Raw genomic sequence first — 22667 nt, forward strand, 5'->3', positions numbered from 1 at the left:
AGGGTTCTTCAGCTGTACCAATAGGAGAACCCTTTGAAGAATCCTTGTTAGTTCCAGGTAGAACCCTTGTTTGTTCCAGGTAGAACCCTTTTTGTTCCAAGTATAAACTGTTTTGGGTTCCATGTAGAACCCTTTCCACAGAGGGTTCTACATGGAACCAAAAATGGTTCTAACTGGAACAAAAAGGGGTTATCCAATGGGAACAGCTGAAGAACCCTTTTGGAACCTTTTTTTCTAAGAGTTTAAGAACCAGTCAAATCCACTTTCTGCAATGAAAACGAGCTACATACTGTATCATCTCATTACACATTTCATTCCTATAGAGTGAGGGGATTACTGTACAATTTTGCAACAGGAGTGTGCCCTGAGCAATTGACTGAATGGAAGATGTAACCATTTATAGCTGAAAAGAATACAATATTACCTTGAGAATCATAAATATTGTTTGGCCATTACTGGCATCTCCCAGATTTGTATTCAACAGTAAATCCTGGCTTGTGTGACTGTCCTCCATCCTTATATGTTCTGAGCTCCCTGATTGGTCTGTGCTATCTCCTTCTCAATTATATCAGTTTTTGTACTCTCATAAGAAATAAGGTATAAATCTGATGATTCCTGCTCTCTTGGAAATGTAAAGCCTTGAATCAAGGCCTCCCAATTACTCCCTTCTCCTTATCTTATCTGTTAGCAGGTGCTTCAAGTAGAGGGTAAAGACTCGTGCCAATAAAGTCATAGCATCATGACATCTAAATCCCCCCCATCTCTACACTACCACCACCAGTATGGCATGGTTTGGCCGTTTGGATGGGGTGGCTGTCATTCCACCACGTGGCCTCGCCTCCTATGGATGCTGTGTGTGGGGATGAGCCCTGGGTCCTGGGCCTCCCATCAGCACTTCCATCCCCACTCCATCAAGATCCCTGGAGACATCACCCTTGGAGGCCTGTTCCCCATCCACGCCAGGGGGCCTCATGGCCTGCCCTGTGGGGAGATCAAGAAGGAGAAAGGCATTCACCGCATGGAGGCCATGCTCTACGCCCTGGACCAGATCAACAGTGACCCTGAGCTACTCCCCAACATCACTCTGGGGGCCAGGATCCTGGACACCTGCTCTAGAGACACCTACGCCCTGGAACAGTCGCTCACCTTCGTCCAGGCCCTCATCCAGAAGGATACCTCGGACATACGCTGCTCCAACGGAGAGCCGCCCATCATCCGCAAGCCTGAGCGTGTGATAGGGGTGATCGGGGCCTCAGCCAGCTCTGTGTCCATCATGGTTGCCAACGTGCTACGTCTATTTGAGGTGAGATCAATGTGAATGTCCTATACGTGGTGGGAGTTGCCATTGGCCAGTTTGTTTGTGGTTGTAAGTCATTTGTTGCAGTGTTTTGATGTTGGACCAGTGTGTTATCATGTTAGACAATGTGTATGGCTGTTCTTGGCGATACATGGGGTCAGGGTGACCCTGGCGCTGTGGCTGTGGAATGCCATCGCTCTCCCACAATCCCCTCTGAGAGGGGGCAGTCACATGGGGCTGCTCTGGGACAGTCCATTCAGCTGACTTAGAGCTACAGTTAATTGACAATAAGGATTTAGACAGTGGAGCTAATCATGTTTATGGCTTTGATCAGCCTAAAGGTTCCGGTATTGTATTCTCTGGGCTGGATTGAGCCTGCTGGATAGAGTTTGGGTAGGAGTTGAGTAACAACAAACTTTCCATGACAGTTTTTCTACTTTATCTCTACTTCATCACATTTGGTGTCAAGGGAAAAGTTATGAAGGCCAATAATCTACTCACAAATTGAATTGTGAATGGAATGGAATGGAAATATCCTGAGTTTGATTCATTATGGAACTCAATCATCTACTTTCTAGTGAATTGGTCAGATATGATCTATGTTTTATTAGGCTACAGACTGTACAATAAGATTGGTAGTAAAAATAAAAAATAAAGCCTTTTGTGAACTAACACTCACAATTGACTTCTTCTCCCAACTAGCTCTGACTTTGCTGATCGCTACTTTATTAAGGAACAATGTACTTACCATGACTGTGATATGTGGTTGTCCCACCTAGCTATCTGAAGACGAATGTACTTACCATGACTGTGATATGTGGTTGTCCCACCTAGCTATCTGAAGACAAATGTACTTACCATGACTGTGATATGTGGTTGTCCCACCTAGCTATCTTAAGACGAATGTACTTACCATGACTGTGATATGTGGTTGTCCCACCTGGCTATCTGAAGACGAATGTACTTACCATGACTGTGATATGTGGTTGTCCCACCTAGCTATCTTAAGACGAATGTACTTACCATGACTGTGATATGTGGTTGTCCCACCTAGCTATCTTAAGACGAATGTACTTACCATGACTGTGATATGTGGTTGTCCCACCTAGCTATCTGAAGACGAATGTACTTACCATGACTGTGATATGTGGTTGTCCCACCTAGCTATCTGAAGAAGAATGTACTTACCATGACTGTGATATGTGGTTGTCCCACCTGGCTATCTTAAGACGAATGTACTTACCATGACTGTGATATGTGGTTGTCCCACCTAGCTATCTGAAGATGAATGTACTTACTATGACTGTGATATGTGGTTGTCCCACCTAGCTATCTGAAGATGAATGTACTTACCATGACTGTGATATGTGGTTGTCCCACCTAGCTATCTGAAGACGAATGTACTTACCATGACTGTGATATGTGGTTGTCCCACCTAGCTATCTGAAGATGAATGTACTTACTATGACTGTGATATGTGGTTGTCCCACCTAGCTATCTTAAGACGAATGTACTTACCATGACTGTGATATGTGGTTGGCCCACCTAGCTATCTGTAGATGAATGTACTTACCATGACTGTGATATGTGGTTGTCCCACCTAGCTATCTTAAGACGAATGTACTTACCATGACTGTGATATGTGGTTGGCCCACCTAGCTATCTTAAGACGAATGCAGTTTCTGTACAAGGCTCTGGATAAAAGTGTCAGTTTATTGACTAAAATGTCAAATGTAACGGTATGCTTCTGCCATAATCAGAATGATACAGTTATCACCATGGTAACTCATTAGGTCCAGGGTCTGTAGTATACACTACACTATGAATCCAGGGTCTGTAGTATACACTACACTATGAAACCAGGGTGTGTAGTATACACTACACTATGAAACCAGGGTGTGTAGTATACACTACACTATGAAACCAGGGTGTGTAGTATATACTACGCTATGAAACCAGGGTGTGTAGTATACACTACACTATGAAACCAGGGTGTGTAGTATACACTACACTATGAAACCAGGGTGTGTAGTATACACTACACTATGAAACCAGGGTGTGTAGTATACACTACACTATGATACCAGGGTGTGTAGTATACACTACACTATTAAACCAGGGTGTGTAGTATACACTACACTATGAAACCAGGGTGTGTAGTATACACTACACTATGATACCAGGGTGTGTAGTATACACTACACTATGAAACCAGGGTGTGTAGTATACACTACACTATGAAACCAGGGTGTGTAGTATACACTACACTATGAAACCAGGGTGTGTATTATACACTACACTATGAAACCAGGGTGTGTAGTATACACTACACTATGAAACCAGGGTGTGTATTATACACTACACTATGAAACCAGGGTGTGTAGTATACACTACACTATGAAACCAGGGTGTGTAGTATACACTACACTATGAAACCAGGGTGTGTAGTATACACTACACTATGAAACCAGGGTGTGTAGTATACACTACACTATGAAACCAGGGTGTGTAGTATACACTACACTATGATACCAGGGTCTGTAGTATACACTACACTATGAAACCAGGGTGTGTAGTATACACTACACTATGAAACCAGGGTCTGTAGTATACACTACACTATGAAACCAGGGTGTGTAGTATACACTACACTATGAAACCAGGGTGTGTAGTATACACTACACTATGAAACCAGGGTCTGTAGTATACACTACACTATGAAACCAGGGTGTGTAGTATACACTACACTATGAAACCAGGGTGTGTAGTATACACTACACTATGATACCAGGGTCTGTAGTATACACTACACTATGAAACCAGGGTGTGTAGTATACACTACACTATGAAACCAGGGTCTGTAGTATACACTACACTATGAAACAGAATGAAAGTTATGGCTCTGATTAGGGAACAAAACAACCTTGTGTTCACACTGACATTTAGCGAACATTAAAATTATGAATATGTATGGTTAAACTGAATTAATGAATATATGATTAAAGCTCAAAATGTGTCCTTTGTAGCGTAAGGTAATGCAGTCAATGGATTATGCTTTATTACGACAAAGAATAACGACACAAATCATGCGTGAGATGGAACATGTAAATGTATTGGAGGGGAAGTCAAAAGCCCCAGGTAAACAGAACACAGAACAACCTCTCTGTTGCTGCTGCCAGACCTGGGCTTTTCATCTGAAGTCAGCAGGCATATGGACATGTGGTCATCTAAAAAGCTGAACAAATGGAACGCAAAATCTGAGAAAAACTGCAAACCGATCACTGAAAAAGGTTTGTTAAACAAGAGTCTTCAGGTCAATAGGTGTTGTTGTACAGTAGTATTAATGACAGTGTACCTCAGTATCGTTTGCAATGCATGCTCTATCATGTCTCCTCCGCTTCACTGGGCCTTGTTGGCAGTTAGGCTCAAGAGCTCTTTACTCCGTTTAGATAGTGTGCCAGAGAACAGAAAATGTGGAATCTCTGTAACTAATTGTCAGATTTGCACCATACTGTAAGCTTACTGAGTATTTCCCTCTTCTTCTTGGCCCTCCACGAAAATAAAATCCCATCCTACATGGGTCTTATGTAAGAAAGTGAATTGTGAAACGGAACAGCATTGTTAGGGATCCTTGTTCGTGTTTATGTGCTTTGAATCTAGGAAGAGGGAAACTGGAGGGACACCTATTTGTCCGACTGCATAGTAATACAGTTGAAGTCGGAAGTTTACATACACTTAGGTTGGAGTCATTAAAACTCATTTTTCAACAACTCCACAATTTTCTTGTTATCAAACTATAGTTTTGGCAAGTCCGTTAGGACATCTACTTTGTTCATGACAAGTCATTTTTCCAACAATTGTTTACAGACAGATTATTTCACTTATAATTCACTGTATCACAATTCCAGTGGGTCAGAAGTTTACATACACTAAGTTGACTGTGCCTTTAAACAACTTGGAAAATTCCAGAAAATGATGTCATGGCTTTAGAAGCTTCTGATAGGCTAATTGACATAATTTGAGTCAATAGGAGGTGTACCTGTATTTCAAGGCCTACCTTCAAACTCAGTGCTTGACATCATGGGAAAATCAAAAGAAATCAGCCAAGGCCTCAGAAAAATAATTGTAGACCTCCACAAGTCTGGTTCATCCTTGGGAGCAATTTCAAATGCCTGAAGGTACCACGTTCATCTGTACAAACAATAGTACGCAAGTATAAACACCATGGGACCACGCAGCCATCATACCACTCAGGAAGGAGACGTGTTCTGTCTCCTAGTGTCACGCCCTGACCATAGAGAGCCTTTGTTTTTCTATGGTATAGTAGGTCAGGGCGTGACTGGGGGGTTTTCTAGTTATTATTTTCTATGTGGGGTTCTAGTTTAGTTTTTCTATGTTGGTGTTTGGTATGATTCTCAATTAGAGGCAGCTGGCTATCGTTGTCTCTAATTGGGGATCATATTTAAGTATCATTTTTTCCACCTGTGTTTTATGGGATATTGTTTTGAGTTAGTGCACGTAGCACCTCTGTAGTCACGGTTTGTTGTTTGTTTTGTTCTTTCTTTGTTGTTTTGTGCGTTTTCAAATAAATATTATGTGGAAACCATATCGCACTGCAGTTTGGTCCGATAATTATTCCAGCGAACGTGACAGAATGTCCCATCAAACCAGGACCAAGCAGCGTGCCCAAAGAGGAGAGAATTTCTGGACATGGGAAGAAGTGAGGGGGAGATGCAAAACCCCTCCTTGGCGACAGACGGAAGGAGATTATGGATGACAGTGACGACGACAGGGTTCGCGGCTACAGAAAGCCCAAGGACAACCCCAAGTGTTTTTGAGGGGGGGCACATGGAGCTGGCGGCTGAGCAGAAGGAAGAGCCAGAGACTGTCAGGGAGGCAATGGTGAAGTTGGGAGAGAGTGAGATGAGAGAGATGTTGTGCAAGTGTGTTCTGCTCAACATTCGACCAGAGGATCCGGTTAGCAGTCTGATGCAACCTGTGCCGGTTCCACGCTTCTGGCCTCAAGTGCGCCTCTCAAGTCCAGTACGTCATGTGTCTTCTCCTCGTACTCTCCCTGAAGTGCGCCTTCCCAGTCAGGTACGTCCTGTGCCTGCTCCCCGCACTCGCCCTGAGGTGCGTGTCACCAGTCCGGTCCCACCTGTGCCGGCCCCACGCATCAGGCCTCCAGTGCGCCTCCCCAGTCCAGAGCTTCCGGCGACGGTTCCCAGTCCAGAGCTTCCGGCGACGGTCCCCAGTCCAGAGCTTCCGGCGACGGTCCCCAGTCCAGAGCTTCCGGCGACGGTCCCCAGTCCAGAGCTTCCGGCGACGGTCCCCAGTCCAGAGCTTCCGGCGACGGTCCCCAGTCCAGAGCTTCAGGCGACGGTCCCCAGTCCAGAGCTTCCGGCGACGGTCCCCAGTCCAGAGCTTCCGGCGACGGTCCCCAGTCCGGAACCTCCTGAGACGGTCCACGGTCCGGAACCTCCTGAGACGGTCCACGGTCCGGAACCTCCTGAGACGGTCCACGGTCCGGAACCTCCTGAGACGGTCCACGGTCCGGAACCTCCTGAGACGGTCCACGGTCCGGAACCTCCTGAGACGGTCCACGGTCCGGAACCTCCTGAGACGGTCCACGGTCCGGAACCTCCTGCGACGGTCAACGGTCCGGAACCTCCAGCTCCATGGCTGGAGCCTTCCCCTGCGCCGATGCCCAGTCTAAGCACGGCGTCCAGTCCAGCTCCAAGGCCAGAGTCTTCTTCTGCGTTGGTGCTCAGTCCAGGAACAGCATCCAGTCCCGCTCCATGGCGGGAGCCTTCCCTTGCGCCGGTGCTCAGTCCAGATACGGCGTCCAGTCCCGCTCCATGGCAGGAGCCTTCCTTGATACCGAGGTCCAGGCACAGTGTTCAGCCCGGGTCCATGGCTGGATCCACGGGATGAGCAGGTTCTTCGGCCCGCACCAGAGCCGCCACCAAAGATGGTGGATCCGCGAGCTGAGCGGGTTCTTCGTCCCGCACCAGAGCCGCCCCCAATGCTGGTGGATCCGCGGGATGAGCGGGTTCTTCGTCCCGCACCAGAGCCGCCACCGATGCTGGCGGATCCGCGAGCTGAGTGGGGGCTACGACCTGCACCAGAGCCGCCACCGACAAGAATCACCCTCCCCCCTACCCTCCCCATTTGTTTCAGGTTTTGCGGACTGGGGGATTTTCTAGTTATTATTTTCTATGTGGGGTTCTAGTTTAGTTTTTCTATGTTGGTGTTTGGTATGATTCCCAATTAGTTCGATTGGGAATCATGGCTATCGTTGATTGGGCAGCTGGCTATCGTTGTCTCTAATTGGGGATCATATTTAAGTAGCATTTTTTCCACCTGTGTTTTATCGGATATTGTTTTGCACCTCTGTAGTCACGGTTAGTTTATTTGTTTTGTTCTTTCTTTGTTGTTTTGTGCGTTTTCAAATAAATATTATGTGGAAACCATATCGCGCTGCAGTTTGGTCCGATAATTATTCCAGAGAACGTGACACCTAGAGATGAACATACTTTGGTGTGAAAAGTGCAAATCAATCCCAAAACAACAGCAAAGGACCTTGTGAAGATGCTGGAGGAAACAGGTACAAAAGTATCTATATCCACAGTAAAACGAGTTCTATATCGACATGCTCAGCAAGGAAGAAGCCACTGCTCCAAAACCGCCATGAAAAAGCCAGACTACGGTTTGCAACTTCACATGGGGACAAAGATCGTACTTTTTGGAGAAATGTCCTCTGGTCTGATGAAACAAAAACAGAACTGTTTGGCCATAATGACCATCATTATGTTTGGAGGAAAAAGGGGGAGGCTTGCAAGCTGAAGAACACCATCCCAACCGTGAAGCACGGGGGTGGCAGCATCATTTTGTGGGGGTGCTTTGCTGCCGGAGGGACTGGTGCACTTCACAAAATAGATGCCATCATGAGGTAGGAAAATTATGTGGATATATTGAAGCAACATCTCAAGACATCAGTCAGGAAGTTAAAGCTTGGTCGCAAATGGGTCTTCCAAATGTACAATGACCCCAAGCATACTTCCAAAGCTGTAGCAAAATGGCTTAAGGACAACAAAGTCAAGGTATTGGAGTGGCCATCACAAAGCCCTGACCTCAATCCCATAGAAAATGTGTGGGCAGAACTGAAAAAGTGTGTGCGAGCAAGGAGGCCTACAAAACTTACTCAGTTACACCAGCTCTGTCAGGAGGAATGGGCCAAAATTCGCCCAACTTATTGTGGGAAGCTTGTGGAAGGCTACCTGAAATGTTTGACCCAAGTTAAACAATTTAAAGGCAATGCTACCAAATACTAATTGAGTGTATATAAACTTCTGACCCACTGGGAATGTGATGAAAGAAATAAAACTCTACTATTATTCTGATGTTTCACATTCTTAAAATAAAGTGGTGATCCTAACTGACCTAAGACAGGCAATTTTTACTCTGATTAAATGTCAGGAATTGTGAAAAACTGAGTTTAAATGTATTTGGCTAAGGTGTATGTAAACTTCCGACTTCAACTGTACATCCATCCTATGTTGGCAAAGACCATTTCCTTTTTCAAATGTTTTGTTAGACAAGCTATTTTCCAATGGTGTACATTTTGTGTGTCCATTCTCTCAGTGGCCTTTCCTGACTTGCTCTCTGTTGGGTATCAATTTCAAAGCAAAAACAAACGCACAGTGAAACAACAACATTGCTGTTTAAGCTCTAAAAGGCCACTGGCTTCTGTTAGCCTAATCCATATATTCAGCCGAGAACTGTTTTCTACATGGTGCAAAATATCAACTCACACTCAACTGACAAAATACGCTGTAGATTATTTTCGTTATGAAAGGAAGCAATCCCTTCAAATAGAAAATAGATTTGTAAAGAGGCACTGGGCAATGGGCATGCAGTGGGACAGCTGTCTGAAGACAAAACACTAATTAAACCTTCCACATTCAGACGATACGAGGACAAAGAGGAACACTGCACAACGCAGCCAGTGCACCTTCATTAAAAGCACATTTTGCATTGGAGAGATGAAAACCATTGAACCACACAACTTGTTATGATTTAGGCCTGAGCATTGTTCAGTGGAGGGCAAACAAAGGTTTACTGTGATCTATTGTTTTTGAGTTTATTTGAAGTTACAGTCATTTTTTTTAATGTACTGGACACAGATGTCAGTTGTGTCTAGTTTTGTGTGTCTAGTTTGGATTTACATTTGGTTGTTGTCAACTAACGTGAATTCAACGTGAAAACAACATCAAATGTCACCAAGTCATTGGACTTAGGTAAAAATTTGGTTGAAAAATATATGAAATGCCCTTATGTTGATGACTTTTTGCCAATCCAAGCATTTTCCACCTTGATTCATTGTCATCACATAGATTTTGGGGGTTGAAATTAAGTGGAAACACTATTGATTCAACCAGTTTTTGCCCAGTGGCAGCTTTGTCTGAATTGCTGTTAAAAGGTAGGCAAAAAATGTTGTAATTCTTATTTATATTCAGATAGAGGTGCGTTTGATTAAAAAACAGGGCCAGTTTAAATTAGTTGTGGAAGATTTAAGTCAGATTTGAGTGGTGGTAAGTTACGTCCAAATTGTCAGCCCAGCACAGTAAATTGAGCATTAGCCCTGTCTGCCTGTCTATCCTCCAGCAGTTTTTTGCTCCAGTAAATCCTCTTAACAATCAAACATGTCAGGATGGGATATTGTGTTTTGTGATTGGTGAGGCTATTGTCACTCAGCCCTATGTCAGTTCAGTGACTGTCTGAGTAGCCTTAGTTGCCAATGTTCTTCCTCCCTCAAAACAAGAGACACATTCACACACTGTATTTACAGCAATGTATGGCCACGGTCCTCAGATGCACTGTCTCAGTCCCCTGTCTCTAATCTATCAAAGAGCCAGCTAAAGAGAGGTAGACAGCCACACGCATAATCACTGTCATCCGCACTTATTTTGATTACAAACAGGTCATGAAGTGACAAAAAAGCACCGAACAGCGCTGTCAATTCCACTCAAACAGCGGCTACAGCACTTCAGCGACCTGCCAGCTGCATAATTGCAGAATGCTACGCCGTGGACTCTTCTGGAGATGTGGAGATGTGCTTTTGAAGCGTATGTTTATTTAATGAAGAGACATTGCATTTTGGTTCAAGGAACATCTTTAGGTACTCAATTTTTTAGCATTCAGCGCTGTGGCATGGCCATGCTAATAGTCCTTCTGGATCCAGCTTTTTGCCACAGACTGATTTTTTTTTTTTACCTTTTTACCTTCTAAATATGTTAGTTCGCCTCAGAATGTATTAGATATTGCAATTAAATAGAAACAACTCTAAAATAAAATCATGATTTACAGTTTCCTTCCCTGGACTGAACATGTATCCATCACTGACGTCTACTGGACAGTATGTATGCCTGCCTCTACATACAGTTCATAATGTCTTTGTCTAGAACTTGTCACAGGATCTTTTAGTGAAAAGTATCCCCCTCTATAAGTATCTGATCCTTTCTTTATTTGCCTCCAGTAAATTGCCAGTTCTAATTACCCACTCCTCGTGAGTTAACAGAACTTCCGTGCCTGGGCATCTCCTCACTGACTGCTTGTCACACATTCTTAATGACACTTCCTTCACAATAAGCCATTTAACAGTAGCTGAGGAACCAGATAACATACAATGCAGCTGTTAGCCAGAGAATTAGGCAAGCCTTCCGGGACAATAAGCCCCTGGCCACCGCTCAGACCCCTGGCTATATATAGAGCACTAGCAGGGAAGAGAAGAGACAAAAAATGAGAAGAAAAACGTTCAGCTCCAGGATACACTTCTCTAACCAACCATAGCAAATGTTTGATATAGAAAATACATTTAGGGAATTAAGCAAATTGGGAAGAACTGTGGGAAGCGTTTTAACTGTGCAATTTACTCAACTATAAAAGGCCCGTGACGAGCGAAGATATTGTGGAGAGTAAGCCATCGCTACTTGGGATAAAGTTTAGCATGTTAAACAGATTCAGAAGGCCAACGAATTGCAGCAAATAAGCTTCATTTATGGTTATGAGTGCTGCAATTACGGTTGCAAAGGGTCAGAAACTTTCCGATAAATTTCCAGCATTTTCCCGAAAATTTTCCATGGGAAATTAAGCCCTGGAATTTGGGGAATTTTGCTTAAATTCATTTAAAAAGTTAGCTTATAACAGTGAACCTTTTTTGTGGGATACACATAAGGCAATTCTAGGTCTTATGGCATATTTTGGTTAAACTATCCCCAATTCAATGGAATTGCAACACTGCATGCACAATGCATTCTTCCATCATATGTGCAGTGCACTCTTCCATCACATGTACAGCTGATTCTCAAGATGTTGCACACTAATGAGATGCTATTGAGCCTACACTACTACACTGTCTGAGCCAAGGACTACATGCTTTCTGGTAAGTTTTGATTACAATACTGGGTTGGGTGAATATATTTTAAATGACATACATGATATTTTGTAAACTAGTAAATAGTAGCCTACAGCAAAGTGTGTTTAAATCATGTATAACTTGTTACCAATTTCTGCTAATTAGTTTTTGCTACCATCTGGGTTTTAGCTTGCTAACTGAGGAGTGTTCATTCACCTGTTTCCATACATGTTTCATTTTAAAACATTTACCTTACAAAATGAGTTGTTTAATCTAACTGCTTAACTATTTATCTGTACATGGAATTGTATTTTATTTATTTTTTACTCATTTTATTTCTAATCTTTACAGGAAAATGCCACAGGCGCTATCTGATGTGTAGAGACATTTCACTGCAGCTAATGTAGAAGAAAAAGCTGTGTACATTTGCAAATACTGTGCCAAATCATATGTGAAGAATGCAAAAAGGATTCAGAATCATCTGGCCATGTGCATAAAGTTCCCTCAGCACTCACGTCAAGCAACCTCTGACAAAAGTCCCTCTACTTCTATTCGAGGTGAAAATTATAAATCAGACACCTTATCGATAGCAACAGCTCATGGTCCTCCTGGAATCAGAAGTTTTTTTTGACTCAATGGAGGAACGTTGTCGGAGAAATGCTGATGAATGTCTTGCTTGAGCTGTATATGGAACTGGTTCACCTCTGATGCTCACAGCCAATGTGTATTGGAAGAGATTTCTGAATGTTCTTTGCCTAGCATACACCCCTCCAACCAGACATGCTTTATCTACTAATTTGCTGGATTTCGAGTTCAACAGAGTTTAAGTGAAGGTCAAGCAAATCATAGAGAAAGCAGACTGTATTGCAATCATCTCTGATGGGTGGTCGAATGTTCGATGGCAAGGAATAATGAACTACATCATCTCCACCCCTCAACCAGTATTCTATAAGAGCACAGACACAAGGGACAACAGACACACCGGTCTCTACATTGCAGATGAGCTGAAGGCAGTCATCAATGACCTTGGACCTCCGAAGCTATTTGCACTGGTGACAGACAATACTGCCAACATGAAGGCTGCTTGGTCTAAAGTGGAGGAGTCCTACCCTCACATCACACCCATTGGCTATGCTGCTCATGCATTGAATCTGCTCATCAAGGACATCATGGCACTGAAAACAATGGATACACTCTACAAGAGAGACAAGGAAATAGTTAGGTATGTGAAGGGTCATCAAGTGATAGCAGCAATCTACCTCACCAAGCAAAGTGAGAAGAATAAGAGCACCACATTGAAGCTGCCCAGCAACACCTGTTGGGGTGGTGTTGTCATCATGTTTGACAGTCTCTTGGAGGGGAAGGAGTCTCTCCAAGAAATGGCCATATAACAGTCTGTTGATATGGACAGCCCCATCAACAGGATCCTCCTGGATGATGTATTTTGGGAGAGAGTGGTAAGAAGCCTGAAACTCCTGGATCTGTGGATCTGAGGCTCTTTTCCCAGTTGCCTCCAACATCCTTCAAATCCCACCAATATCAGCTGCCTCAGAACACAGCTGGTCCTTGTTTGGGAACACACACACTAAAGCACGCAACAAGCTGACCAATACAAGGGGTGAAAAATTGGTGGCCATCCGGCCATATTTTTGTCTTTTGGGCCTGTCAACGAGCCATCCTCAACAAGGTTGGAAAGTGACAGTTAAGATGAGGCCTCAGAGTCTGATGTTCAAGAGGTGGACATTGAGGAGGTCCAGGGAGAAGACATGGAAGCCCCAGAGGAAGACAACCAAAGCTTTAGTTTCTAGACTATCATTTTACAGATGTATGTTGAAAACGTTTTTGGGAGATGCGATGGATCATTGGGATCATTCAATATTTCTATCAGGAATCAAGGTAAGACCCAGATGCAGACATGTCGAATTGACAGTGGTTTAATAGTCCAACAGGAGCGGGCAATAGACAGGTTAAAGCAGGCAGGGGTCAGTAAAACAGAGGTGGGGCAACGGTACCGGACGGTAGGCAGGGTCAGGGTAGGCAGAGGTCAACAATCCAGAGGTGGGGCAAAGGTACAGATCGGCAAACAAGCACAGGGTCAGGGGCAGGCAGAGCAGTCAGGCAGGCGGGCTCAGAGTCAGGACAGGCAAGGGTCAAAAACAGAAGGGCGAGAAAAAGGGGAGAGTTGGAAAAGCAGGAGCTGAGAACCAAAACGCTGGTTGACTTGACAAACAAGACGAACTGGCAATGGACAATCCGAGAACACAGGTATAAATACACGGGATAATGGAGAAGATGAGCGACACCTGGAGGGGGCTGGATACAATCACAAGGACAGGTGAAACAGATCAGTGTGTGACAATTCCCTTTCTTTTGTTGTTCAGTGAAATCATTCCATGTGAAGAGTCATCTCATTTAATTAAAGTTCAATTCGTAACTAAATCGTTTTTTAAAATTTCTATTGGAAGGATTTAATCGTTTGCAATTATGTCTACTTATGATAAGGTAAAAGGTTTATGTTTCTGTCTCCATATGATTTGGTAAATATACCCAATGCAAAAAACATCTACATTTAAATGGTGTTAATATTAATTTGCATATATGTCCATTAATTCCCATATATTCCTGTTAATTCCCATATATTCCCGTTAATTCCCACGAAAAGTTTCCACCTATGAATATTCCCCAAAATGTGCAATCCTAGCTGCAATCAAGTTGTGTTTTGTCTTCACTGTACAATGGCTCACTTTTCTCTTCAATAAACATTAGCATTTCCTTCAGGATGATCAGTATGCCTAGCAGTGTCTTTGAGTGCATAACCATGAACAAATGTCACGCAATACCCATGCAGGAGTCGGTCTCGGGAGTTCAGATGCTCTTATGCATACCTGTTCAGTGTGTTTAGGAATAGTGTCGTTGTCTATCAGGCCTGGCCCAGTTGGCCGGTCTCCAGGGTGGTGGTTTGAGTTAAAAGGTAGTCTACAGTAGACTTTCCCCCATCTGTGGTGACTCCTCACGCTTTGGGCCACTCAACCTCTTCCTCAGAGGAAAAACACTAAATCATACATGACTTCTGACTCGGTTCCTCTTCCTTAAATAGAGCTTTATTCCAATGTAAAAATCATGAGCAGCTGGATTTTATCTTCAGATAGGAATGTAAGTTCAGAAAACCCCAACTATTTAATATCCAGAGAGCAATTTAATTCCAGCTAGATGTCAAATGTTGATGGAGGGGAGGGTTGTGTAGAGGGGTGGACATCAGGGTCGACATGTCTACTGCTTCGCTGCCCCTAGGTGATAGCCGATGCCAGCAGGTAAAAAGGGAATAGACTCATTTCCCCAGACAGACCCAGATACAGACAGAACAGTGAGATCCAGCTGTGCCCAGTAGGAGCTGTTCATCCCGACTGTGAAATTACCTCATAATGTAGGGTCACTAACATTGTTTTATAACACTGATTACCGTAATCCAGCCCATTCTGTGCTAATGTCCTGTCTATTCTATTCAGTCCTGATATTTTCTGCAGAACGATATGGTAAAAAGCTAAATAATGTGATACTTCCCTCAGAAAACGTATCATGACTTAATAATTATGTTCTTTCTATTGAATCTGAAAGCATAACCATTGTCTGTATTCTGCACATAGGGGACTATTTGAGTTGTCTGCTGAAGCTGTAATAGGTTGTTCAGTGTAAATGATTATCATAACATTATTTTCCTCATGATAATACTTTAGGTTGGGAGCATCACCTGAACTCCACATTACCTTTGTTGGAAGCACACATGTTTGTTTTGTTCATTTAACTGTCTCACTGACAGACAGACAGACAGACGGGGGACGGACAGACAAACAGACGGGGGACAGACAGACAGACGGGGGACAGACAGACAGGGGACAAACAGACAAGGGACGGACAGACAGACAGAGAGAGATAGAGAGACAAACAGACAGACAGACAGACAGGTGACAGACGGGGGACAGACAGAGAGAGAGATAGATAGATACTATACACAGACAGACAGACAGACAGACAGACAGACAGACAGACAGACAGACAGACAGACAGACAGACAGACAGACAGACAGACAGACAGACAGACAGACAGACAGACATTGTACTGTAGATATATATACTGAGCCAAAATATAAATGCAATATGCAACAGTTTCTAATATTTTACTGACTTACAGTTCATATAAGGAAATCAGTCAATTGAAAAAAAATTATTAGGCCCTAATCTATGGATTCCACATGACTGAGAATACAGATATGCATCTGTTGGTGACAGAAACCTTTAAAAAATGTAGGGGCGTGGGATCAGAAAACCAGTCAGTATCCGGTGTGACCATCATTTGCCTCATACTGCGTGACACATCTCATTTGAGTTGATTGACACCTTTCATTGTGGTCTGTGGAATGTTGTCTCACTCCTCTTCAATGGCTGTGTGAAGTTGCTGGATATTGGTGGGAACTGGAAGACGCTGTCGTACACGTCGATCCAGAGTATCCCAAACCTGCTCAATGGGTGACATGGAGAAATGCTCACTAACAGGGATGTACATTTGAGAGAAAAAAGCTTTTTGTGTGTATGGACAATTTCGGAGATAATTTTTTTCAGCTCATGAAACATGGGACCAACACTTTACATGTTGCGTTTATATTTTTGTTCAGTATAGATACAGATAGTCTGCTTTCACAGTCACGAAGCAACAACAGTATGATAGAGATAGAAACCATTATGGTGATTAAAATATTGGATTTGGATTGGGGTCCCCTCAGCTAAACGAGAATTAAATTCTCTGTCTGGTTAGTCCGCCAGTATTTCATCCATGGGCTGGGCTGATCCCATGTGAAATCATTAAGGAATTAATTAATTAATATGATTGGTTCTTACCAACATAACCATTAATTGTTAAACAAAATACACTTGCATTTCTCCTAGTGCTAATATATATTTACTTTGATTCAGATAGGACATGGCACACACACACACACACACACACACACACATATTGTGTGTAAATGTGTAGAATGAGTTGAGACTTCGAATGCAGGTTAAGCAGCACATGGTCAGACTTTGAATGCTAAGTGGCACATGGTCAGACTTTGAATGCAGGTTAAGCGGCACATGGTCAGACTTTGAATGCTAAGTGGCACATGGTCAGACTTTGAATGCAGGTTAAGCGGCACATGGTCAGACTTTGAATGCTAAGTGGCACATGGTCAGACTTTGAATGCAGGTTAAGCGGCACATGGTCAGACTTTGAATGCAGGTTAAGCGGCACATGGTCAGACTTTGAATGCTAAGTGGCACATGGTCAGTATTAAATGTATTGTGTGGTGTAAAGCTGAGAAACAACACCACTGCGTCTTGATCTCTGTCTCTCTCCCTCTGTGCTTAACTTAATTCTACTAAAAAACCTTCTAATCCAAACCAGATAATCTGTCCAATGTTTTCTCTCCTTTTCTATTTACATCCCTCTGTATCTGTCTAAACCTGACTCTGAAAAAAATTACATTTTAAATGCCTAGACAACACTGGAATGAGTGGCCATGACATTAAGACCCTTATACAAGCAGAGCGCCTTGGGAAATAAGCACAGAGTCAGTTTATGCATTGACAGCCACCGTTCTGTCAGGTTGATATCCTAATATAAAGCATTGGCTTGGGAATGTCGTATGTTTGCAATAAAACCGGGAAATGCCTTCTGTATATACTGCATACATGTATATCTAATTAGACATTTATGAACCTCAGGGCACATAAAAAGAGTTGACGCAGATAAAATGTGCTTTTATTGGCAGTGTAGATAAACAGCTGTACAGAAGAATTATAAAGAGAAAGTTTACTGGTTTACCATGTTCTCTGTTCAGATTCCCCAGATCAGCTATGCCTCCACAGCCCCAGAGTTGAGTGACAATAATCGCTACGACTTCTTCTCGCGTGTGGTCCCTCCTGACTCGTACCAGGCACAGGCTATGGTGGACATAGTCAAGGCAATGGGCTGGAACTATGTGTCTACACTGGCATCAGAGGGAAGCTACGGGGAGAGCGGAGTTGATTCCTTCCAGCAGATCTCGAGAGAGGCAGGTACAGTCAACAAGCTCCTCTCCTCTCTTCCTGGTACTATATATATAATCTGTTACGTTAATCAGCTGTCCATCATAATACATGTATTGGCTGCTGTTGCCCGAAAACAGCCATTCTGAAGTCTATCGTCTCCTCTCTGTGGTCAACACGTTCTTCCTGTGGCCATCATCAATTCATAATGAGATCTCTGAGAGCACAAATATGGATTATTGCTGGTAGCCGTCATGTTTTATTCTCATTCATATTTCATTTTTATTTGTTCAGTATCAACATCAATGTCCATGTCTTCTCTCTCTCTGTTTATTTGTTCAGTATCAACATCAATGTCCATGTCTTCTCTCTCTCTCTGTTTATTTGTTCCGTATCAACATCAATGTCCATGTCTTCTCTCCCTCTGAAGGAGGTCTGTGCATCGCACAGTCTCTTAAGATCCCACGAGAGCCCAAGCCGGGAGAGTTTGACAAGATCATTAGAAGGCTGATGGAAACTTCCAATGCCCGGGGGGTCATCATCTTTGCAAATGAGGATGACATCAAGTAAGTGATAGATAAGTTACGCCGTAGAGAACTGCATGTTAGATTCTCCTCTCTTCAGTGATGGTTCACTGTAATTAGAATGCGGTCTCCATATTAATGAGGCTCAGAAGTATGAATGGAATACTGTCTAGAAGTGTTCTATTAGGTATTTAAGGAGGGGGGTTAAAAAAGAAAGAAAAGGAAAACCCAACTGGCCCCCTAGTGAATTAATCTATGTGGTACCTGAGGATTAAATGTCTGTGGGGCTCAAATGGAATCTGTATTGATTGAGTGAGAGACATATCTGTTTCATGCCTGGACTGATCCGAACTATGGGTTCAGTTGATTCAAGCTTGGGTGGAAAAGGAGATGAACTTAATATGAAAATATGTGTAGTACCCTTGTGTGTTCTAATTGAACCATACATCTTAAAGGATGAAAAACGACCACTGTCCTGTCGCGTGACACATAAATAGAAACATAGATTGTATTATCTGATTTAAATATAAGGTAAATGTAGGTTACCATTGAACCAGAAAAAGGATATTCAAAAATTATGGAATAGATGTCATACAGGATCAGTCGTCCCTTTCTTTTAAATTACCATGGTTTTACAAGGACACAATTGCATGAGTTAATGTACTCAATGACTCATGTCTTTTTGCTGCTGCTCTGCTCTTGCCACATACAGTATAACAGAATTAGACTCTCTTGGAAAGCACTCATGTTAGTCTCTTTTCCAACCATGTTTCTGTAGGATTTCCATGTGGAACGTTTTTAACACAAGACCTGCCTATTTCATTCAGATTGCACGATACTGTAGGTCACATGTTTTATCTAATTTCATTGCGCCGTGTGTGCGTGTGCGTGTGTGTGTGTGCTGCAGGAAGGACAAACAAGACATGTACTACAGTATATGTTGTGGTCTGACATCTCTATATGATGTGTTGGCAGCCAATCCATCTGCCTGGAAGCAGTCATGTCTCCCTGTCAGTTGTTAAACGTATATCAAAACACCATATGGAATATGGAGTTGTCAGGTGGCATTATGTAAATTGCCTAAAGATTTGTGTGAATATATTTAATTTCCTTCTGTACGATAAGATTAAGTCTCCCCTACTGTTGATTCTATTCTCACCTCAGAGACTTGGTTGCTTATTATTCTAACACACAAAGCACCTTTGGCATATGTCTTGTATGAAATTTGAATGTGAAAAACAGGAACGCCTGTCTCTGATTGCTATAGTCTAGGCCACTGTGCCCTAGACTAGAGTTTAACCCACTCCATTTCCTCCCTTGTGTGTGTGTGTAGACGGGTTCTGGAGGCAGCGAAGAAGGCCAACCTCACGGGTCACTTCCTGTTTGTAGGTTCTGACAGCTGGGGTGCCAAGAGCTCCCCTATTCTAGACCAGGAGGACGTGGCTGAGGGAGCTGTCACCATTCTACCCAAGAGAGCCTCTATTGAAGGTATCCCCAACAACCCTACATTCCAATTCAACCACCTAACATCCCAATCCAACAACCCTACGACCAAATTCAACAGTCCTACATCCCAAGCCAACAAACCTACATCCCAATCCAACAACCCTACGACCAAATTCAACAGTCCTTACATCCCAAGCCAACAATCCTACATCCCAAGCCAACAAACCTACGACCAAATTCAACAGTCCTACATCCCAATCCAACAAACCTACATCCCAATCCAACAACCCTACGACCAAATTCAACAACCCTACGACCAAATTCAACAGTCCTTACATCCCAAGCCAACAATCCTACATCCCAAGCCAACAAACCTACGACCAAATTCAACAGTCCTACATCCCAATCCAACAAACCTACATCCCAATCCAACAAACCTACATACCAATCCAACAACTATACATCACAATCCAACAACCCTACATTACAATCCAACAACCCTACATCCCAAACCAACAACTATACATTACAATCCAACAACCCTACATTACAATCCAACAACCCTACATTACAATCCAACAACCCTACATCCCAAACCAACAACTATACATCACAATCCAACAACCCTACATTACAATCCAACAACCCTACATTACAACCCTACATCCCAAACCAACAACTATACATCACACTTCAACAACCCTACATTACAATCCAACAACCCTACATCCCAAACCAACAACTATACATCACAATCCAACAACTATACATCACACTTCAACAACCCTACATTACAATCCAACAACCCTACATCCCAAACCAACAACTATACATCACACTTCAACAACCCTACATTACAATCCAACAACCCTACATCCCAAACCAACAACTATACATCACAATCCAACAACTATACATCACAATCCAACAACCCTACATCCCAAACCAACAACTATACATCACACTTCAACAACCCTACATTACAATCCAACAACCCTACATCCCAAACCAACAACTATACATCACAATCCAACAACTATACATCACAATCCAACAACCCTACATCCCAAACCAACAACTATACATCACACTTCAACAACCCTACATTACAATCCAACAACCCTACATCCCAAACCAACAACTATACATCACACTTCAACAACCCTACATTACAATCCAACAACCCTACATTACAATCCAACAACCCTACATTACAATCCAACAACCCTACATCCCAAACCAACAACTATACATTACAATCCAACAACCCTACATTACAATCCAACAACCCTACATCCCAAACCAACAACTATACATCACACTTCAACAACCCTACATTACAATCCAACAACCCTACATCCCAAACCAACAACTATACATCACAATCCAACAACCCTACATTACAATCCAACAACCCTACATTACAATCCAACAACCCTACATTACAATCCAACAACCCTACATTACAATCCAACAACCCTACATCCCAAACCAACAACTATACATCACACTTCAACAACCCTACATCACAATCCAACAACCCTACATCCCAAACCAACAACCCTACATCCCAAACCAACAACCCTACATCCCAAACCAACAATGCCTATGTATCATTGCCATGGTGGTTGATCACTGGGATAAGATGCCACTGTTTGCCACTTCACTAATCCTCTGACTGGATGTTTTGTTTCCATGGCTCAGGCTTCGACCAGTACTTCACCTCCAGATCATTAGAGAACAACCGTAGAAACATTTGGTTCGCTGAGTTCTGGGAGGACGATTTCAGGTGTAAACTGACAAGGCCAGGCATCAAAATAGACAGTGAAAAGAAAAAGTGTACAGGTCAGAACCTAGCATTGATTAAACATCAACGTTGGTTACTCTATTTTGTAGTGATAAGAGGACACTGGCAATAGTGTATCTTTCTCTTGCTCTCTACCCCTCCCCCCTCTCTCTCTCCATGTGACAGGAGAGGAGAGGATAAATCGTGACACTGCCTATGAGCAGGAGGGGAAGGTGCAGTTTGTAATCGATGCGGTCTACGCAATGGCCCATGCCTTACACAGCATGCACCTGGACCTGTGCCCCGGCGCAATGGGCGTCTGTGACAAGATGGATCCCGTGGAGGGCCAGTTGCTGCTCAACTATATTCGTTCTGTGAACTTTAACGGTGGGTTATTATTGTGCCTTACTGACACAGCAGATGTTTATTTTGAACTTGTGAGGGATTTAGCTCACCTAACTACTGCATCTACTCAGGAAGAGCTGGCTGGCTGGCTGGTAGAGTTGTCTAATGGTGATACACTGTGGCCATCCTTCTCCTCCATGCTAGCGTGCTGTGCTGTGGTTCTGAGAATACATCTCTTTAAGCCACTGTCAGTCCCCAATCCCACCACCATTGTCCAGGCACAAAATCCCCTTCTCCTCCCCGCTGTCCCTCCCTGTGCTTCTCATCTCATAACAGACCATTTCTGTTCTGTGTTGCTTTGGTGGGACGGAAGCTTTCTATGAAAAACATTCCCATTTATACTGCCCCTCTGTGCCAGTGTCTCTGTCATCTGAAAACACTCTGAAGGGAATGCCTGAAGGGACCTACCGAACAAGCTATATGCATTACTGCAGAGAACCTGCTAAGTCCTTATTTCCATGCAGGCATTTCAATTGAGGCTTCCTTTATCTTTAAGGAGGAGGAGAACCGCATCTGTATTTACTGAAAATGGTTCGCTAATGGTCAGAGGGAGCTGTACAGTTCAGCTAACTAACGGTCAGAGGGAGCTGTACAGTTCAGCTAACTAACGGTCAGAGGGAGCTGTACAGTTCAGCTAACTAACGGTCAGAGGGAGCTGTACAGTTCAGCTAACTAACGGTCAGAGGGAGCTGTACAGTTCAGCTAACTAACGGTCAGAGGACGCTGTACAGT

The 22667-nt window shown here is 43.2% G+C and overlaps 1 protein-coding gene across 1 annotated transcript in view; it reads left to right on the forward strand.

Annotated features, from left to right (window-relative positions):
- Window positions 1-739: 739 nt before the first annotated feature.
- grm6a (glutamate receptor, metabotropic 6a) overlaps window positions 740-22667 on the forward strand; it is a 48641-nt gene continuing 26713 nt past the window's right edge. Inside the window, exons 1-6 of the mRNA XM_039011558.1 lie at window positions 740-1303; window positions 17588-17804; window positions 18205-18340; window positions 19632-19786; window positions 21449-21589; window positions 21717-21917. Coding sequence (XP_038867486.1) covers window positions 740-1303; window positions 17588-17804; window positions 18205-18340; window positions 19632-19786; window positions 21449-21589; window positions 21717-21917 — 1414 coding nt within the window. The remainder of the gene's footprint in view (window positions 1304-17587; window positions 17805-18204; window positions 18341-19631; window positions 19787-21448; window positions 21590-21716; window positions 21918-22667) is intronic.

This window comes from Salvelinus namaycush, chromosome 16, assembly GCF_016432855.1.
Source record: "Salvelinus namaycush isolate Seneca chromosome 16, SaNama_1.0, whole genome shotgun sequence".
NCBI classification, from domain to species: Eukaryota; Metazoa; Chordata; class Actinopteri; order Salmoniformes; family Salmonidae; genus Salvelinus; species Salvelinus namaycush.